This window comes from Pogoniulus pusillus, chromosome 42 (assembly GCF_015220805.1).
Source record: "Pogoniulus pusillus isolate bPogPus1 chromosome 42, bPogPus1.pri, whole genome shotgun sequence".
In the NCBI taxonomy this organism is placed as follows: domain Eukaryota; kingdom Metazoa; phylum Chordata; class Aves; order Piciformes; family Lybiidae; genus Pogoniulus; species Pogoniulus pusillus.
Genome location: NC_087305.1, coordinates 1,789,077 through 1,809,253, shown reverse-complemented (window position 1 = coordinate 1,809,253; position 20,177 = coordinate 1,789,077). Strand labels below are relative to the sequence as shown.

Sequence of the window (20,177 nt, the reverse complement as noted above, 5' to 3'; positions counted from 1 at the left end):
AGCATAAACCCCCTTTCACACATGAGCATTAGTTACTGTGAGGCCCACAGGCATACCTAGAACCAAGCCAATTCTGCTTCAGTGAAGCAGTAAGATCTTTTTAAGCTGACTTCAGTCAGTGTCTGAGTCTCCAGCCTGCAGCTGTCACCTTCTAGAGAAGTGAAAAACAGAAAAAGCAAGAAGGGAAATTTTTCAAGTAAGACTGAAGGAGCTTTGTGGGTTTGCTGGCTCTGAGGGGTAGAAAGGCAAGAAATATTCCCAGCTCTGTCTTTCCTCTTTTCAATGCTATTGATTTTCAAGGCATTAAAACCTGGCAAAGGAAAATATTCTTCTCCACAATGCTTAACTTATCCTTGGACCTGGCAAAGTGTGAAAAGGGCAAAAAAAAAAGGAGCCATTGGAGCAGTTGATAGGTCTCAACTGTTTGGGATTTGAGTAATCAGAGAGAGTACAGGAAACCTGGAAAAGAGGAGATGGGAAATGTGGATGGGCATTAACTGTGGCCACTGGAAAACTGAACTTTCCCTGCCCTGGGAGGAGGAGATTGGTGGTCTGCTGAGCCTCAGCCTCTGTCCATTAGAAGTCATCTCTGTGATGCTCCAGCTCTCAGCCCTGTGCAGGAGAGATTGGCTGCTCTTCTCAGGGTGGAAATCTTGGCTGTGGCTCTCAACAGTAAATACTGCAAGGAGAGGGCAGTGAGATGCCCTACACAGCCCTCAAGGATTTCAGTCAGGACACATCAACTGACAGGTCAGTGTGATCCACTGGCTGTGGCTTTGAGCACTCCACTGAGTTCTTACTTCCCCTTTTGCTCTCTGTTCTGTGCTCCTACAGTACTTCACAGGGCAGACAAGTCCTGATCTCATTTGACATGTGCTGATAGGTGGCAACCCGCTGGGAAATGCCTCCTTCTGCTGGTGCTCTGAATAGACAAACACATCCAGCCTCTGCAGCTGCAGCTCTTTCACCCATGCCAAGTGACTTTTAAATACCAGCAACATGTAAAACAGGAGCTGTTGCCATCTTTCTCCTTCTTGTTTTCCTTCCTAGAAGACTGAAATTCTCTTAGCTTTGGGCACTGAACACTGAATGAGAGATGAACAAAAGATGATTGCTCATTAATAATAGCAAGGTACAGTTCCAAGGCTCTGTACTGTGAAAGCTAAGCTTATCTTAAGCCCTTTTCCTACTCAGACCAGTAGATAGCCAGCACTGGAGCTGACATTGAGACATGAGGCAAGGCTTATGTCTTGTTTCAAGGAGCTGCATTCTTACTTGGCAGGCTCAGGAGGAGCTATGTCCAGCTGCTTACTTCTAATATTGTACAGAGAATTCCTCCCCCTATTTCTTCCAGATGCTGAGCAGCTCATTCATTTATTTATTTGGATCAGCTATATTAAAATACAGCCTGCTTCCAACTGCTTTGCTCCCCAGGTCCCAAAGGATAGCCCTTTCTCAGGGGATGCAGATCCTTAAGCATGGCCCTTTCTCAGGGGATGCAGATCCTTAAGCATGGCCCTTTCTCAGGGGATGCAGATCCTTAAGCATGGCCCTTTCTCAGGGGATGCAGATCCTTAAGCATGGCCCTTTCTCAAGGGATGCAGATCCTTAAGCATGGCCCTTCCTCAGGGGATGCAGATCCCTAAGCATGGCCCTTTCTCAAGGGATGCAGATCCTTAAGCATGGCCCTTTCTCAGGGGATGCAGATCCTTAAGCATGGCCCTTTCTCAGGGGATGCAGATCCTTAAGCATGGCCCTTCCTCAGGGGATGCAGATCCTTAAGCATGGCCCTTCCTCAGGGGATGCAGATCCCTAAGCATGGCCCTTTCTCAAGGGATGCAGATCCTTAAGCATGGCCCTTTCTCAAGGGATGCAGATCCTTAAGCATGGCACTTTCTCAAGGGATGCAGATCCTTAAGCATGGCCCTTCCTCAGGGGATGCAGATCCCTAAGCATGGCCCTTTCTCAAGGGATGCAGATCCTTAAGCATGGCCCTTTCTCAAGGGATGCAGATCCTTAAGCATGGCCCTTTCTCAGGGGATGCAGATCCTTAAGCATGGCACTTTCTCAAAGGATGCAGATCCTTAGGCATGGCCCTTTCTCAGGGGATGCAGATCCTTAAGCATGGCCCTTTCTCAAAGGATGCAGATCCTTAAGCATGGCCCTTCCTCAGGGGATGCAGATCCTTAAGCATGGCCCTTTCTCAGGGGATGCAGATCCTTAAGCAGCCCTTTAATGTGCTTAACTTCCACTGCTCAGAAGGAGGGTGACATTTCTGACTCCAGGGTGCCCAGGGTCTCACAGAGAGCTTGGAGCACTTGATGCTGAAGGAATCAGAAAAGGAATGTGGCATAACACTGGGAAGGGAGACACCAGCAGCTTTTCCTGTGGCTCTGGTCTGACTAGCAAGCATCTGAGCAAGGAATTACTGAGTCTTTGAGCAGGTCCCTGCTGGATTCAGAACAAGTAAAACAAATGGGTAAGTGAAAGTGACCCCTCTGAGCCTTACTGGATGATGACTTCCCTAGTTTTGACCTTTATTAGACCCACACCAAAGTGCAGAGACCTTTTGACCAGGATGCACACAGGTTTTGCTTTGAGATCTGGGAGGTTGGTTGGACTAAAAAGAAAAGTTGTGGTTGGTCTCTAAGGTAGGTGGAGTGCAGCCACTTGGATCAAGCTTTCCATGGCAACAGAGTTCACTGAAATCCACAGCGTCAAGGGGAACTTGGAGTGACTCCAAGCAGGAAAAGAGCCAAGAGAGTGAATGTCTGATGCCCTGTGAGCTGAAGTGACTGTCTGTCCAGGCAAGCTGAGGACAAGCAGCACTGTGGGCATTACAGGACACCAATTCCCCATATGATGCAGTCCCTGGTGAGAACCAGTGAGACTGCCCAGCTGAAGAGGCAAGTCCAGAGAGCTGCTTTCAACAAGGCATGCAGGACCTCACCAAGCCAGGACCTAGACACGAGCAAAAAGTGCAAGACAAGGTAGGAAAACATTCTTGTCCACAGTCCATTAATGAAAGGTGAGCAGAGATCTGTAAACACTGTCCCAAGACCTGAGACTCTCAACCTTAGCTCTCCTGGATGCTGAATCAAGCTTTAGCTGTGAATCATCAGCAAACACCTTGCAGAAGTCAGTCTGTTCAAACACCAAAGGGTGCTCACCAGCCACCCAGGCCATTCACTGTCCTTAAGGGGTTTGTTTAGGCTACCAGCACTATAATCACAGAATCAGGCAGGTTGGAAGAGACCTCCAAGCTCATCCAGCCCAACCTAGCACCCAGCCCTAGCCAAGCAACCAGACCATGGCATTAAGTGCCCCAGCCAGGCTTGGTTTCAACACCTCCAGGGACGGCAACTCCACCACCTCCCTGGGCAGCCCATTCCAGTGGCAAAATAAGACATCTCTCCTCGAAGGATCTGGCCCTGGATTACAGCATGAGATGTTCGCTTCACTGGATCCTTTCAGTGACCATAGCATACACTTCTGCTTCCCAACTGAAAGAGCAACATCCCATTAGCAGAGCCACAAGCATGATGAGGCTCACTGGACAGGATCCCCCTGAGGCTCACTGGACAGGATCCCCCTGAGGCTCACTGGACAGGATCCCCCTGAGGCTCACTGGACAGGATCCCCTGAGGCTCACTGGGCAGGATCCCCCTAGGGCTCACTGGACAGGGTCCCCCTGAGGCTCACTGGACAGGATCCCCTGAGGCTCACTGGACAGGATCCCCTGAGGCTCACTGGACAGGATCCCCTGGGGCTCACTGGACAGGATCCCCCTGAGGCTCACTGGACAGGATCCCCCTGGGGCTCACTGGACAGGATCCCCCTGAGGCTCACTGGACAGGATCCCCCTGGGGCTCACTGGACAGGATCCCCCTGAGGCTCACTGGACAGGATCCCCCTGGGGCTCACTGGACAGGATCCCCTGAGGCTCACTGGACAGGATCCCCTGGGGCTCACTGGACCAGTCTGCTGAGGGAAGCTGCGGAATCCTCTCCAGAGAAATTCCCATCGTGCCTGGCTGTGATCCTGAGCATCCTGCTCTGCCCCGCCCCTGCCGTAGCGAGGAGCTTGAACCAGATGATCTCCAGAGGTCCCTTCCAACCTTCACCAGAGCGGGGTCGTGCCAGCCCACGCCGCTGGGCACAGCCGGTCCCTCAGACGCCCTCCCCGCGTTCTCCGAGGGAGATGCTGTGCATTTTAGCGGTCGGCACTTGCCCCTTTCCGTGGGCGAGGCTGCCCGAAGCGGCTGCGCAGCAGCACTCCTGCAGGAAGCCTTTGCTTTTGGCCTTGGCAGCGCTGCAGTCCGCGGAGACTCCGCGCTTGGCGGGCGCACCTTGCGCGGCAGCGAGCATCTTCCACTCGCACAGCCCATCCGACTTGGAAAGCTTATAGAAGGCTTCTCCCGAGCCGGCAGGGATGCGAACCACAGCTCCGCCGCCCTCCGGGCTCTGGCCAGCAGGGTGGTTGAGGTTGAAACTTGGGGATGGCTTCGTTGCCGTTTGCTTCCTTGGGAGGCAGGGCGCTCCGAGGACGTTCTGGAATGCTTTCTTGAACTCCTTGCTGGAGCAGGGATAGATGATGGGGTTGATGCAGCTGTTTAAGTAGCCAAGCCAAAATGTTATTTTAAAAAGCGTGGCCGGGGGTTTGATGGCAGGAAAGAGTGAGCCTGGAATGGAAAAGACAGAGAGTGGTTAGGCAGGGGCAGTGAGGAATCACAGGTAGCCAAAATGGGAATGACAGAGAGTGGTTAGGCAGGGGCAGTGAGGAGTCACAGGTAAGCAAAATGGGAAAGGCACAGAGTGGTTAGACAGGGACAATCAGGAATCACAGGTAGCCAAATGGGAAAGGCACAGAGTGGTTAGACAGGGACAATCAGGAATCACAGGTAGCCAAAATGGAAAAGACAGAGAGTGGTTAGGTAGAGGCAGTGAGGAGTCACAGGTAGCCAAAATGGGAAAGGCACAGAGTGGTTAGGCAGGGGCAGTGAGGAGTCACAGGTAGCCAAAATGGGAAAGGCACAGAGTGATTAGGCAGAGGCAGTGAGGAATCACAGGTAGCCAAATGGGAAAGGCACAGAGTGATTAGGCAGAGGCAGTGAGGAATCACAGGTAGCCAAATGGGAATGACAGAGAGTGGTTAGGTAGAGGCAATGAGGAATCACAGGTAGCCAAATGGGAAAGGCACAGAGTGGTTAGGCAGGGGCAGTGAGGAATCACAGGTAGCCAAAATGGGAAAGGCACAGAGTGGTTAGGCAGAGGCAGTGAGGAATCACAGGTAGCCAAAATGGGAAAGGCACAGAGTGGTTAGGCAGAGGCAATGAAGAATCATAGGTAGCCAAAATGGGAAAGACACAGAGTGGTTAGGCAGGGGCAATGAGGAATCACAGGAAGCCAAAATGGGAATGACAGAGAGTGGTTAGGCAGGGGCAATGAGGAATCACAGGAAGCCAAAATGGGAAAGGCACAGAGTGGTTAGGCAGGGGCAATGAGGAATCACAGGCAACCAAAGAAACTTAAACACTGGGGGGAGAGGGGAAATATACATCAGATTCTGGTTTGTCTTGGCAACTTTCTGACTCAAAGCTCAATTCCTGCAGGACTGAAGTCTTTCAGAGCAGACAGTGTCATACAATGGCATGGATGTTCTAGCAGGAATCAACTCAAGACATCTACTTTATTACACGAGGGTTGGATTCCCATCTGCAGCCAGAGAGGCAAGGCCTGAGAGAGGAAAATTGCTTCCTCTGGGACTCTTAATCCAATCTTGGTTAGCCAAGTAACAGGCATATCTAGGAGGTCATCAAAACAGCTTTCAAACAGCAAGAAAATGGCACCACTTCAGAAGGCAGAGTAAGTGGAAAGTGGGATTACTGAGTGGGCTGCACTCCAGCCCAAAATCTTAGAAATGGTGAACTGTTGGGTCCTCATTTTCCCTGGAAACCTTTGGACAATCAAACCATCCAGGTTTTTCTGTTGCATAGCATGCATCTGGAATTCAGAGACGTTGAAGGAAAGGAACTTTCTTTCATCAGTGAACACTGGAGAGGATCTCATGGGCAGCCATAAGATAAAGCCAAATAAAAATAAGTAAAGAAAGATGTATATAAATATAGAGACATAGGTATAAATATACAGATATAAATATAGATATAAATACATGTACTATATATATATAAATAGATATAAATACATATTAGATATATATATATAAATACATGTACTATATATATATAAATAGATATAAATACATATTAGATATATATATACATATATATATATGTATATATACGTAAGTATAGCTATAAATTATACTTAGAATCATTGAATCAAGCAGGTTGGAAGAGACCTCCAAGCTCAGCCAGTCCAACCTAGCACCCAGCCCTGCCCAACCAACCAGACCATGGCACTAAGTGCCCCAGCCAGCCTTGGCTGCAACACCTCCAGCCACAGCCACTCCACCACCTCCCTGGGCAGCCCATTCCAGTGCCAATCACTCTCTCTGACAACAGCTTCCTCCTATCATCCATCCTAGACCTCCTCTGGCATAGCTTGAGGCTGTGTCCCCTTGTTCTGTTGCTGGTTGCCTGGCAGCAGAGCCCAACCCCACCTGGCTACAGCCTCCCTGCAGGCAGCTGCAGGCAGCAATCAGCTCTGCCCTGAGCCTCCTCTGCTGCAGGCTGCACCCCCCCCAGCTCCCTCAGCCTCTCCTCACAGGGCTGTGCTCCAGGCCCCTCCCCAGCCTTGATGCCCTTCTCCAAACACCTCCCAGCACCTCAACATCTCTCTGCAATGGAGGAGCCCAGAACTGGACACAGCACTGCAGGTGTGGCCTGAGCAGTGCTGAGCACAGGGGCAGAAGCAGCTCCCTTGTCCTGCTGCCCACACTGCTCCTGAGCCAGCCCAGGATGCCATAGAACCATAGAATCAGGCAGGTTGGCAGAGACCTCCAAGCTCAGCCAGCACAACCTAGCACCCAGCCCTGCTCAACCAACCAGACCATGGCATTAATTGCCCCAGCCAGGCTTGGCTGCAACACCTCCAGGCTGCCCCCCTCCCTGGGCAGCCCATTCCAATGCCAATCACTCTCTCTGACAACAACTTCCTCCTAACATCCAGCCTCAACCTGCCCTGGCACAACTTGAGGCTGTGTCCCCTTCTTCTGTTGCTGGCTGCCTGGCAGCAGAGCCCAACCCCACCTGGCTACAGCCTCCCTCCAGGCTCCCTTGGCCACCTGGGCAGTTACACAGTATATTTATGATAGATATTTTATAGATACCTGTATTTGCTTTCAATATATTTAATGTATTTAAAAGCACAAATGTAGAACTATGTAACTGTCTCTGTGTGTTCTTACAAAGTTCCCTCCCAGAGACAATTCAAAGAGCAAGAACTTCGATGACTCCTTTGTAGGGGAGGTCCTAGGGCACTTTTTATTCTCTAGAAGGCAGGATAACATTCCCAAAAAGTGAACTCTTTTGAGTAGACTTATTCAGCACATCAGTGTCAGAGCCATACTTGGTGCATTCAATAGTCCTCTGTGCCCTGGCACGAAACCAGTCATCTGCAAGTGGCCATGGGAACTGAAAATCAAATAGCATTACTAATACAGCTTGTATTTAAGAAGTAGCTGATGGGATGTGCTGCCAGAGGGCTCCATGATCAGCTACCTGCTTGTCTTGGTTCTAGTTTGAATTCCCCAGAGACTCAAATACAGGTAATAGAACCAATAACGATTTCTAGGATGCTTTTCCCTCTCCCTTCAAAGAAAAGGAATTAGATGTAGAGAGGAAAAGGTAAAACACAGCCAAATAAAATAGTCTCACTTGGACATGGAAGTTAAAAGGGGGAAAAAAGGTACTTGAGGTAGGGGAGCTACAAAAGAGCTATAGGGAAGGGAGAACAAGATGCTGTATATATACACACCCAGATTGATGGCAATGGCTTTGTCCACTTCATGGCTTGATGGCCACATGGTAAAATAAAGTGTGGCAGGAACAGGAAGGTGATGCTGTCAGGCAGAGAGGAAGGGCAAGACAGGATGTGTATAGGGTTAACCCTCCAGGGGGAGTAACCCTGAACCTGACCCTAGGTGGTCTTGACCACTCCCCAGGGGTGGGTCTGAACACCACCAGGTGATGGTTAGCTCACTCCCCCTTCCTGTCCTATAAAAGCAGGGAGACTCCCTGTTTCACTCTCTCTGCATCTCTCTACATTCTCTGCTCCCTGCATCCCACCATCACCATCTGCTCCTGGTCTCTCTTTGCTCCACCACGTGGCCATCACCCACGAGGCAGACAAAACCATCACCATGAGGCTGTATTCATACATTTTGTATTTGCTAATTTTCCCTTCCCTAACCTTTTGTCACTTCCCTACCTCAGATACCTTTTTAAGTTATTGTTAAACTCATTTTTAACTTCCAAATTGAGTGAGATTGATTTGTTTGGGTGTGCTTACTTTTCTCTCTCTCTCCATCTAATCCCTTTCTTTTGGGAAAGAAGGGGAAGAGGGGAGGGCACTTCATAAAATTGTCATTGTTTCTATCAAATTTATCTGAGTCTCTGGAAACTTAAACTAGAACCAAGAGAGGATGAAAGAGGAAGTTCCTCTGGTTTTACAGGGGGCTAGGCAGGGAGTGGGCTGAGCATGACACCTGGAGTAAGGCTCAGACTCACCCCCAGGGAGGAGTCAGGAGGACCTGGGGTCAGGGTCAAGACCACTCCTCTGAGAGGGTTAAATCCTTTACACTGCTGATTTAAACCCTTGGAACCATTTCTCTCAAGGGTAGCCAGCAGAGGGGCAGTCTTGCTTGACTAATCTGATAGCCTTCTACAAAGGCATGGCCAAGTGGGTAGTGAAGGCAGAGCAGTGGATGTTGCCTGTCTTGACTTCAGCAAGGCTTTTGATACCCTCTCTCCTAACATCCTCATAGGTAAACTCAAGAGCAGTGGGTGAGATGATGAGACTGTGAGGTGGGTTGGTAACTGGCTCAACAGCAGAGTGCAGAGAGTTGTGATCAGTGGGGCAGAGTCCAGCTGGAGCCCTGTGCCAGTGCTGTTCCCCAGGGAGCAGCACTGGGTCCAGTTTTGTTCAGTGTTTCACCAATGACTTGTATGAGGGGACTGAGTTAGACCCCCAGCAAGTTTGTTGATGATAACCTGGGGTGGTGGCTTGTGAGAGTCAGATGGAAGAGGGAATCATAACAAGCAGTGTATAAGCATTTGAGCTTCATTCCCACAGCTTCAGGATGCCTCCCACAGGGGGAGGGAAAGATAGTGGGACATCTGGCCCAGGGGGAGAACAAGACATGATGCATGCAAAAGACTGGGCTGCACTCACCTAGGTGATGCTGATGTCTAAGTGTGTGCTGTGGGCTCAAGACTAAGTAAATAGAGGCATAAGCAGCACCAAAGGTCTCCAGCTGGATTCACATTGAACCCCGTGGAGTCCCTATAGATCCTCTGGCTGCCTGACAGGCTGTGCTGCCATCCAGTGAGGCCTGGGCAAAGGGGAACCTCCTCAACTTCAATAAGGACAGGTGCAGAGTCCTGCATCTGTGGAGGAATAGTACCAGGTCACAGAATTAAGCAGGTTGGAAAAGACTCTCGAGGTCACCAAGTCCAACCTATCACCCAACACCCAATTAACCAGCCCATGGCACTCAGTGCCTCATTCAGTCTCCTTTTAAACACCTCCTGGGATGGTGACTCCACCACCTCCCTGGGCAGCCCATTCCAATGCCAATCACTCTCTCTGGGAAGAGCTTCCTAACATCCAACCTGAACCTGTGCTGGCACAGTTTGAGACTGTGTCCCCTTGTTCTGCCACTGGTTGCATGGGAGAAGAGGCCAACCCCCACCTAGCTACAACCTCCTTTCAGGTAGTTGTAGAGAGCAATAAGGTCTGCCCTGAGCCTCCTCTTCTGCAGGCTGCACACCCCCAGCTCCCTCAGCAGCTCTGTGTAGTGCTGTGCTCCAACCCCCTCACCACTACAGCCTAGCAGTCTTCCTGCTGGAAAGCAGCTCCATGGAGTCCTGGTGGGCAGCAAGGTATGTGTGTGCCAGCAATGTGCCCTAGTGGAGGGCCAGTGGCATCCCAGGGTTCATCAAGAAGAGTGTCCAGCAGGTCAAGGGAGGTTCTCCTGCACCTCTACTCTGCCCTGCTGAGACCTCATCTTGAATACTGCCTTCGGTTTTGGGCTTCCCAGTTGAAGAGGGACAGGGATCTGCTGGAGAGGGTCCACTGGAGGGCTAGGAGGATGATGAGGGGAATGCAGCACTGCCTGGTGAGGAGAGGCTGAGGGACCTGGGGCTGCTTAGTCTGGAGAACAGAGGACTGAGAGGGGATTTGATCAATGTTACAAGTATCTGAGGGCTGCCAGGAGGGGGGGACAGGCTCTGCTCACTGCTCCCTGGAACAGGACAAGGAGCAATGGATGGAAGCTGCAGCACAGGAGGCTCTACCTCAGCACAAGGGGGAACTTTACTGTAAGGGTCCCAGAGCCCTGGCACAGGCTGCCCAGAGAGGTTGTGGAGTCTCCTTCTCTGGAGCATTTCCAGGCCTGTCTGGATGTGTTCATCTGTGATCTGTACTAGATTGTGTGGTCCTGCTCCAGCAGGGGGGGTTGGACTCGATGATCTCCTTGGGTGCCTTCCAACCCCTAACATCCTATGATCCTATGACTCCACCTGGAGTGCTGTGTCCACTTTTGGGCTCCCCAGTTCAAGACAGAAAGGGATTTGCTGGAGGGCAATGAGGATGCTGCAGGGATTAGAACACCTTACCAATGAAGAAAGTCTGAGCCCTGGGGCTGTTTAGTCAGGAGAAAAGAAGGCTGAGAGGGGATCTTATGCATGCCATAAATAGGTGAGGGGTGGGTGTCAGGATGAAGGTGCCAGGCTCATTTTGGTGATGCCCAGTGACAGGACAAGGAACAACAGGTACAAGCTGGATCACAGAAGTTTCCACCTCAACATGAGGAAAGACTTCTTAGTGGTGAGGGTGCTGAAGCCCTGGAGCAGGCTGCCCAGAGAGCTTGTGGAGTCTTCTTCTCTGGAGACTTTCAAAACCCACCTGGATGGTGATTGACAGGTTGGAGTTGCCATCTCTGGAGGTGTTGAGGCAAAGCCTGGCTGGGGCATTTAGTGCCATGGGCTGCTTGGTTGGCCAGGGCTGGGAGATAGGTTGGACTGGATGAGCTTGGAGGTCTCTTCCAACCTGCTTGATTCTATGGCCTGCCCTAGGTGATCCTGCTGTGGCAGGGGGGTTGGACTGGATGACTTTTAGAGGTAACTTCCCACCCAGTGCAGCCTATGACTTAACCTATCTAGGAGTCAGCTCTGCTGCTGTTGTTTGGATATCTGGGTTTTGGATGATGCTGGCAGGTGGTCATCACAACAGAATCCTTTCATCCTGTTCTTTGCTACTTTGCCAATCTGGTCTGACTGTTGAGTGGCCCAGAAAGCTAAAGCCACTGTGAGGCTGGGATGGGACTAAATGATAACAGCACTTCCAAGAGCAACTTTTCAAAGCAAATTTAGAACCAGAGAAAGAGAAAAATATTTGCCCTGTGCTGTCAAGGGTAAAGACTCTTTCTTGCCTCCCTAAGGGGAAAAAAACAAAACCCCAAGCCAAGTGCTTCTGTCAAACCAATATCATTAATTAGTATGGCCAGAGGAAGAAAACTAATTCCCCAGAAACCACAAGTGGCTTGTTTGGGACTTTAGTGTCAGGTTTATCACCAACAGAAGTTTTCAGCCCTGACAGCTGCTTCTCTTCCTGCTTGCCCCTGGAAAAGCTGTGAGCAAGTGCTTGTTGAAAGGAACAGCATGGAGGGTTTATGCATCCCTACATTTGTCATCCTCTGCAGTTCAGCTGTGTCTCCAAGGATGTGGCTGGGCTCTAAGTGGCACCCAGGGACAGGACAAGGGGTAACAAGTACAAGGCAGAACTCAGGTGTGCTACTTTGAAGCTAGCTAGAGGGTGTTGGTGAGATCATTGCTGTCTACAACTACCCGAAGGGAGGTTGTAGCCAGGTGGGGTTGGGCTCTTCTCCCAAGCAACCAGCAATAGAACAGTCTCAAGTTATGCCAAGGGAGGTCTAAGCTGGATGTTAGGAGGAAGTTGCTGGCAGAGAGTGATTGGCATTGGAATGGGCTGCCCAGGGAGGTGGTGGAGTGGCTGTGGCTGGAGGTGTTGCAGCCAAGCCTGGCTGGGGCACTGAGTGCCATGGTCTGGTTGGTTGGGCAGGGCTGGGTGCTAGGTTGGGCTGGCTGAGCTTGGAGCTCTCTTCCAACCTGCCTGATTCTATGATTCTATGAAGGGCTGTGAAAAGGAAACAAAGGTGATGTCTGCTTCACTCATAGGCTTGCTGAGATGTACAAGAGTACAAACACAGTTAAGAGTTTGCTCTCTGTCTTTTGGGGCTGCATGAACTTCTCTCTCTAACCCAACTTGCTGCCTGACTAATCCTTCTGCTTCCTAACCCCCCTGGCCAAACCCTCCAAACTCACCTTGAGCGTAAGGCAAAGTCTGGGGTAAGGTAGAGGGGTGGGGAGAAGGTGGAAGGGTGGTTGGGGAGCCCCTCCTGGGCACTCTGGTTTCTGGGAGGGCTGCTGTGTTTCTGTATCACTTTTTAAACCTGCCTATTTCTGTCTACAGCTGTAGAGGTTGTAACTCTCTGCTTGCATCTTGTGTAAGCTGTGAATACAAAGCTTCATTCTTCCCATTTCCAGAGCTGCTGAGTCTAGCCTGGGTGATATTCCTAAGCGTGGGAGGGGGGCAGGGAACACCCAAACCATCACACCAGGAGGTTTCACTTGAACTTAAAGACAAATCCTTCCTGTGAGGGTGCTGGAGCCCAGGGAGGCTGCCCAGGGAGGTTGTGGGTGGGGGGTTCTGCATCTCTGCAGCTTTTCAAACATCCTCTGGATGCTGTCTCGTGCAACCTGCTCTAGGAGAGCCTGAGCTAGCAGAGGGTTGATGATCTCCAGAGGTCACTTCCAGCTGCAACCATTCTATGATTCTGTGAGCCTCAGATTACAGTCTCACAGTACCACCAAGGTTGGAAGAGACCTCACAGATCATCAAGTCCAACCCTTTAGCACAGAGCTCAAGGCCAGACCATGGCACCAAGTGCCACGTCCAGTCCTGCCTTGAACAGCTCCAGGGACGGCGACTCCACCACCTCCCCGGGCAGCCCATTCCAGTGTCCAATGACTCTCTCAGGGAAGAACTTTCTCCTCACCTCCAGCCTAAATCTCCCCTGGCACAGCCTGAGGCTGTGTCCTCTCCTTCTGGTGCTGGCCACCTGAGAGAAGAGAGCAACCTCCTCCTGGCCACAACCTCCCCTCAGGTAGTTGCAGACAGCAATGAGGTCTGCCCTGAGCCTCCTCTTCTCCAGGCTAACCAATCCCAGCTCCCTCAGCCTCTCCTCGTAGGGCTGTGCTCAAGGCCTCTCCCCAGCCTCATTGCCCTTCTCTGGACACACTCAAGCATCTCAATGTCCCTCCTAAACTGGGGGGCCCAGAACTGAACACAGCACTCAAGGTGAGGTCTAACCAGTGCAGAGTACAGGGGCAGAATGACCTCCCTGCTCCTGCTGACCACACCAACCCAAATCATTCCCTCCCAACCCAAATCATTCTATGATTCTTTGATCAGTCAAGGATTGCAATTGTTGTAGGACTATTAAGCAAAGAGTATGGCCATTATTCCATCTGTTTACAGCATTCCACTTCTTTCAGCATGGCTAAAACTAGCAGAACTGAGCCTAACCTTCATTTCAAGCTGCTGTCTATAGAGATTCCTAAGCAGCAACATGAAATTTGCCTGTGAAAAACTGTTACCAATTTATGATTTGAATCTTTGGGTTCATATGAAAAATGTAAAATCTTCCTTTGACATAACAAAGAGCTAAGGATAGATTCAGCCTAATGCAGCTGACCAAAATGTGAACTACCACACTCTTAGAATCATAGAATCAAGCAGGTTGGAAGAGAGCTCCAAGATCATCCAGTCCAACCTAGCACCCAGCCCTAACCAATCAACCAGACCATGGCACTAAGTGCCTCAGCCAGGCTTTGCTTGAAGACCTCCAGGCACGGTGCCTCCACCACCTCCCTGGGCAGCCCATTCCAGTGCCAATCACTCTCTCTGTGAAGAACTTCTTCCTAATATCCAGCCTATACCTAACCTGGCACAACTTGAGACTGTGTCCCCTTGTTCTATTGCTGGTTGCCTGGGAGAAGAGGCCACCCCCACCTGGCTACAATGTCCCTTCAGGTAGTTGTAGACAGCAATGAGCTCTGCCCTGAGCCTCGTCTGCTGCAGGCTGCACACCCCCAGCTCCCTCAGCCTCTCCTCATAGGATTTGTGCTCCAGGCCCCTCCCCAGCCTTGCTGCCCTTCTCTAGACATGTTCCAGCACCTCAACATCTTTCTTGAATTGAGGGGCCCAGAACTGGACACAGCACTCCAGGGGTGTCCTGAGCAGTGCTGAGCACAGGGGCAGAAGAACCTCCCTTGTCCTGCTGCCCACACTGCTCCTGAGCCAGCCCAGGATGCCATTGGCTCTCTTGGCCACCTGGGCACACTGCTGGCTCAACTTCAGCCTACTCTCTATCAGTACCCCCAGGTCCCTTTCCTCCTGGCTGCTCTCAGCCACTCTGTCCCCAGCCTGTAGTGCTGCTTGGGGTTGTTGTGGCCAAAGTGCAGAACCCTGCCCTTGGCCTTGTTCAATCTCATCCCATTGGCCTCTGCCTACCCATCCAGCCTGTCCAGGTCCCTCTGCAGGGCTCTCCTACCTTCCAACAGATCAACATCTGCTCCTAGCTTGGTGTCATCAATCTTACTACCTTCATTTTTTTATTCTTAATATTTCATTATATTACTTCTGTTTTCAGTACAACTCTTAACCATAAACCAACAAATAAATTACATTTATAATGGAAAAGCACAGCCTTGGTAGGTAGAAGCTTCTCTTTCACAACTTTGCCATACAAAAACCTGCTGCTAGTGGTGTCAATATCTCTTTCCTTCAGAAATTGAGTGCTGCCTGCCTTTAGTGGAAAACAACTCAGCAGCCTTCTCAAAGAGCCTTCAGGCTGAAGTCATTGGCAGAGAAACAACCAAAGGCTTTGAATTGCCCAAATCACACTCAGGTTTTGGGTGAGTTTTGTTTTCCCTCTCAGCTTCCTCCTTTAATTGCAGCATCTCCACTTCCCCCATGCTGTGTTAAAACAAAGCTGGGTTTGAGGAACCAGACTTGTGAGGCTGAGTGTGGAGGAAAAAAAAGGGGTAAACAACAACAACAATTCCTGTTTGCTGCCACTTGTGGCTCACTGGAAATGGAATGCTGATGCCCTGCCAACCTCGGGTAAAAATAGAGCACAGCCAGTGTCAGAGTCTGCCTCTTGCTCCTTTTTTTGGGGTGGGGATCTGCATGTTAATTTATTAGTGCAACCTTTTTTGGTTCATCAGTGCTGAGATGTGTTGCCTTGGAACAACATAATGTTGAGAAGGAAACCAAACAGCTGCAGGGACAGAGAGATTTTGCTCATAGAATCATAGAATCAACCAGGTTGGAAGAGACCTCCAAGCTCATCCAGTCCAACCTATCCCCCAGCCCTATCCAATCAACCAGACCATGGCACTAAGTGCCTCAGCCAGGCTTTTCTTGAAGACCCCCAGGGACGGTGCCTCCACCACCTCCCTGGGCAGCCCATTCCAGTGCCAATCACTCTCTCTGTGAAGAACTTCTTCCTAACATCCAGCCTAGACCTACCCTGGCACAACTTGAGACTGTGTCCCCTTGTTCTATTGCTGGTTGCCTGGGAGAAGAGGCCACCCCCCACCTGGCTACAATGCCCCTTCAGGTAGTTGTAGACAGTAATAAGGTCACCCCTGAGCCTCCTCTTCTCCGTCTTGTGCTGTCGTTAAGGATTTCATTGCAGCAGTGGATGCAGCTTGGGCTTTAGGACAGCAGCTTGGTTCTGCTGTGTGTTTGGTCCTGCCAGTCTGTGGTGTTTCACAAGATAAAGCAGAATCACAGAACCAAGCAGGTTGGAAGAGAGCTCCAAGCTCAGCCAGCACAACCTAGCACCCAGCCCTAGACAATCAACCAGACTATGGCACTCAGTGCCCCAGCCAGGCTTGGCTGCAACACCTCCAGCCACAGCCACTCCACCACCTCCCTGGGCAGCCCATTCCAATGCCAATCACTCTCTCTGACAACAACTTCCTCGTAACATCCAGCCTCAACCTGCTCTGCCACAGCTTGAGGCTGTGTCCCCCTCTTCTGTTGCTGCTTGCCTGGCAGCAGAGCCCAACCCCACCTGGCTACAGCCTCCCTTCAGGTAGTTGTAGCTCTGGAGCTCTGTCTCCAGGCTGTGTTATAACAGGTTTGAGCTGACCTGCTGGAAAGTAGCTCTGTGGAGAAGGACCTGGGAGTGATGATGGACAAGTTGCCCATGAGCCAGCAATGTGCTCTCATCACCAAGAAGGCCAACCATCCTCTGGGGTGCATGAGGAAAAACATGGCCAGCAGGTCAAAGAAGGTTCTCCTTCCCCTCTACTCTGCCCTGCTGAGGCCTCATTTGTTGTGTTTTGTCCAGTTCTGAGCTCCCCAGTTGAAGAGGGACAGGGAACTGCTGGAAAGAGTCTAATAGAGGGTTACAAGGATGGCTGGAGGATGCCCAGAGCACCCCTGAGGAGGAAAGGCTGAAAGACCTGGAGCTGTTTAGCTTTAGTGCCCTGATTTAGTTAATTAGGATCATAGAATCAAGCAGGTTGGAAGAGACCTCCAAGCTCAGCCAGTCCAACCTAGTACCCAGCCCTAGACAATCAACCAGACCTTGGCACTAAGTGCCCCAGCCAGGCTTGGCTTCAACACCTCCAGCCACAGCCACTCCACCACCTCCCTGGGCAGCCCATTCCAATGCCAATCACTCTCTCTGCCAACAACTTCCTCCTCACATCCAGCCTGCACTTAGAAGGTTTTAAGTGATGGGTTGGACTTGGAGGCCTTTTCTAAGCTGGTTAATTCTGTGATTCTGAAGAGCAGCCTCGGAGGGCATCTTCTTGGTGCCAATCAATAGCTAAAGGGTGGGGTGCAAGAGGATGTGGCTGGGCTCTCCTTGGTGGTGCCCAGGGAGAGGAGAAGAGCAAACAGATACAAACCACAACCTGGGAGTTTTCACTTGAAGTTAAGAAAAATTACTCTTTGCTTTGGGAAAAATACTCTTTGCTTTGGGAAAAATACTCTTTGCTTTGGGAAAAATACTCTTTGCTTTGGGAAAAATACTCTTTGCTTTGTAGCAGGCTGCCCAGAGAGGCTGTGGAGGAGCCTCCTCCTCCAGAGCCTTTCACAACCTGCTGGCACACAGTGATTCTGTGTAACCCAGTCTAGGGGAAACTGCTGTAGCAGAGGGTTGCACTAAATGGTCTCTGGAGGTGCCTTCTGTAAAGGGTTAACCCTCCTGGGGGAGTGATCTTGACTCTGATCCCAGGTCCTCCTGACTCCTCCCTGGTGGTGGGTCCAAGCCTTACTCCAGGTGTAGGTCCAAGCCTTACTCCGGGTGTAGTGCTCAGCCCACTCCCACTCCCTGTCTAGCCCCCTATAAAAACAGAGGAACTTCCTCTTTCACTCTCTCTTGCCCTTCCTCTCTGCCTGACAGCATCACCCTCCTGTTCCTGCCACTCTTTGTTTTACCATGTGGCCATCAAGCCACAAAGTGGACAAAGCCATTGCCATCAATCTGGGTGTGTATCTACGTGCAGCATCTTGTTCTCCCTTCCCTATACCTCTTTGCAACTCCCCTACCTCAAATACCTTTTATTTGTTGTTCAACTTCTTCTCTTTTGACTTCCATGTCAAAGTGAGATGATTTGATTTGGCTGTGTTTCACCTTTTCCTCTCTACATCTAATTCCTTTTCTTTGACAGAACAAAGTGGGGAGAGGGAAAAGCATCCTGGAAATTGTTATTGCTTCTCTTACCCACATTTGAGTCTCAGGGAAATTCAAACTAGAACCAAGACACCTTCCAACCCCTCCCATTCTGTGTGGTCCTGTAACTGGAGCAGTGCACATGGAAGAAACTCTGCCAGTAGCATCCTGAAAGGGCTGAGGCTGGGGCTGGGTAGTCTGTGGATCCAGTGTGTAACAGAGTCAGATGTAAAATAGAAGTAGAAATAATTTGGACCCTCTTTTTGTTTATGCTAGCAGCTTCTGCAGCTTCCAGAGTGGTATAAATCAAGATCAGCATTTCTAAACATTGAGCCACTGAATTGCTGTGTAGGATGCCAAAAGATATGTCAGCTCCTGCATCTTCCCTGTCTGATGCACAAAATCCTGTGGTACATTGCTGGAAGAGAGCTTCAAGCTCATCCAGCCCAACCTAGCACCCAGCCCTGCCCAACCAACCAGACCATGGCACTAAGTGCCCCAGCCAGGCTTGGCTGCAACACCTCCAGCCACAGCCACTCCACCACCTCCCTGGGCAGCCCATTCCAGTGCCAATCACTCTCTCTGCCAACAACTTCCTCCTCACATCCAGCCTCAACCTGCCCTGGCACAGCTTCAGGCTGTGTCCCCTTCTTCTGTTGCTGGCTGCCTGGCAGCAGAGCCCAACCCCACCTGGCTACAGCCTCCCTGCAGGCAGCTGCAGGCAGCAATCAGCTCTGCCCTGAGCCTCCTCTGCTGCAGGCTGCACCCCCCCAGCTCCCTCAGCCTCTCCTCACAGGGCTGTGCTCCAGGCCCCTCCCCAGCCTTGCTGCCCTGCTCTGGGCACCTTCCAGCACCTCAACATCTCTCTGCAATGGAGGAGCCCAGAACTGGACACAGCCCTCCAGGTGTGGCCTGAGCAGTGCTGAGCACAGGGCAGAAGCAGCTCCCTTGTCCTGCTGCCCACACTGCTCCTGAGCCAACCCAGGATGCCATTGGCTCTGCTGCCCACCTGGGCACTGCTGCCTCCTCTGCAGCTCCTCTCTGCCAGCACCCCCAGCTCCCTCTCTGCCTGGCTGCTCTCAGCCACTCTGGCCCCAGCCTGTAGCTGCTTGGGGTTGTTGTGGCCAAAGTGCAGAACTCTGCCCTTGGCCTTGTTCAATCTCATCCCATTGGCCTCTGCCAAATATTTCATCCCTTGCCCCTTCCCTCCTAGTTTATTTTCCTGTCTGTCAAGTTGAAGTTTCTTCAGTGCTGAGAGAACTTTATGCTGCACCTCCTGGTGAGTAAGTGCCAATTCAGTGGCAAAGATGTAATTTGACTTTGTCATTTGTCAGAAGTTAGAGCTGCTTGATTGTAGGTTGCTGAAAGAACAGTTCTGATGTCATGAGTTGTTTCACTGATGGACAGCAAAGAGGGATTTAGAAGCTGCCAGACTCCAGGAAATTGTGGTGTTTACCCTGCATTGTCTGTCAGCAGCATGGGAATCAGATCCCAGATGTTTTCATGCCCCATGGACCCATGGTGGTGTTAAAATCCATCTCAGCAACTCAGCCCTGCTGCTCTCTGTCACTTCACTACTGTGGTCCTCTTTTATCTTGTGTGCCACAGAAGTGGTGATGGAGCCAGAGCTGAGATAAAGGCAGGCAGTGGAGTATGGGCACTGTGGTGTGTGGGTGAGATGGGGCTGTACCCTTCTGGGAGGAGAGACCAGCAACAACCTGCCAAGCAGCCATGCCCCTGTAGTCAGAGGGCAGTGAGCAGCTGCCTGAAGTAGCTGGAAGCCAGGAGCTGGAGACAGCATGCAGGAGAGGACAGCAGTGCCTGTGCACCTTGTGAGCAGAGAACCAAGCAGCATTTCTAAGTGCTCTGTGGTCAAGGCTTGAAGTGTCCTAGAGAATCAGAAGTATCCACTGCAGTGTGAGTGCAGCCCAGACAGCAGCTGTGTCTTAGGCTGCAGCCAGAGCAGTGTGGGCACAGGGCAAGGGAGGGGATTCTGCCCCTTGGCTCTGCTCTCCTCACACCCCACCTGCAGTCCTGGGTGCAGCTCTGAAGCCCCCAGCACAAGCAGGACATGGAAGTGTTGGAGGCAGTGCAGAGGAGGCCACCAAGATGCTGAGAGGGCTGCAGCAGCTCTGCTCTGAGCACAGGCTGAGAGAGTTTGGGGCTGTGCAGCCTGCAGAGGAGAAGGCTTCCAGGAAACCTTGGAGTGGCCTTGCAGG

At 51.1% G+C, this 20,177-nt stretch overlaps 1 protein-coding gene across 1 annotated transcript in view; it reads right to left on the bottom strand.

Annotated features, from left to right (window-relative positions):
• Window positions 1-3,891: 3,891 nt before the first annotated feature.
• ADRA1A (adrenoceptor alpha 1A) overlaps window positions 3,892-20,177 on the bottom strand; it is a 28,280-nt gene continuing 11,994 nt past the window's right edge. Inside the window, exon 3 of the mRNA XM_064175443.1 lies at window positions 3,892-4,681. Within this exon, the coding sequence (XP_064031513.1) occupies window positions 4,170-4,681 (512 nt within the window). The 3' untranslated portion in view covers window positions 3,892-4,169. The remainder of the gene's footprint in view (window positions 4,682-20,177) is intronic.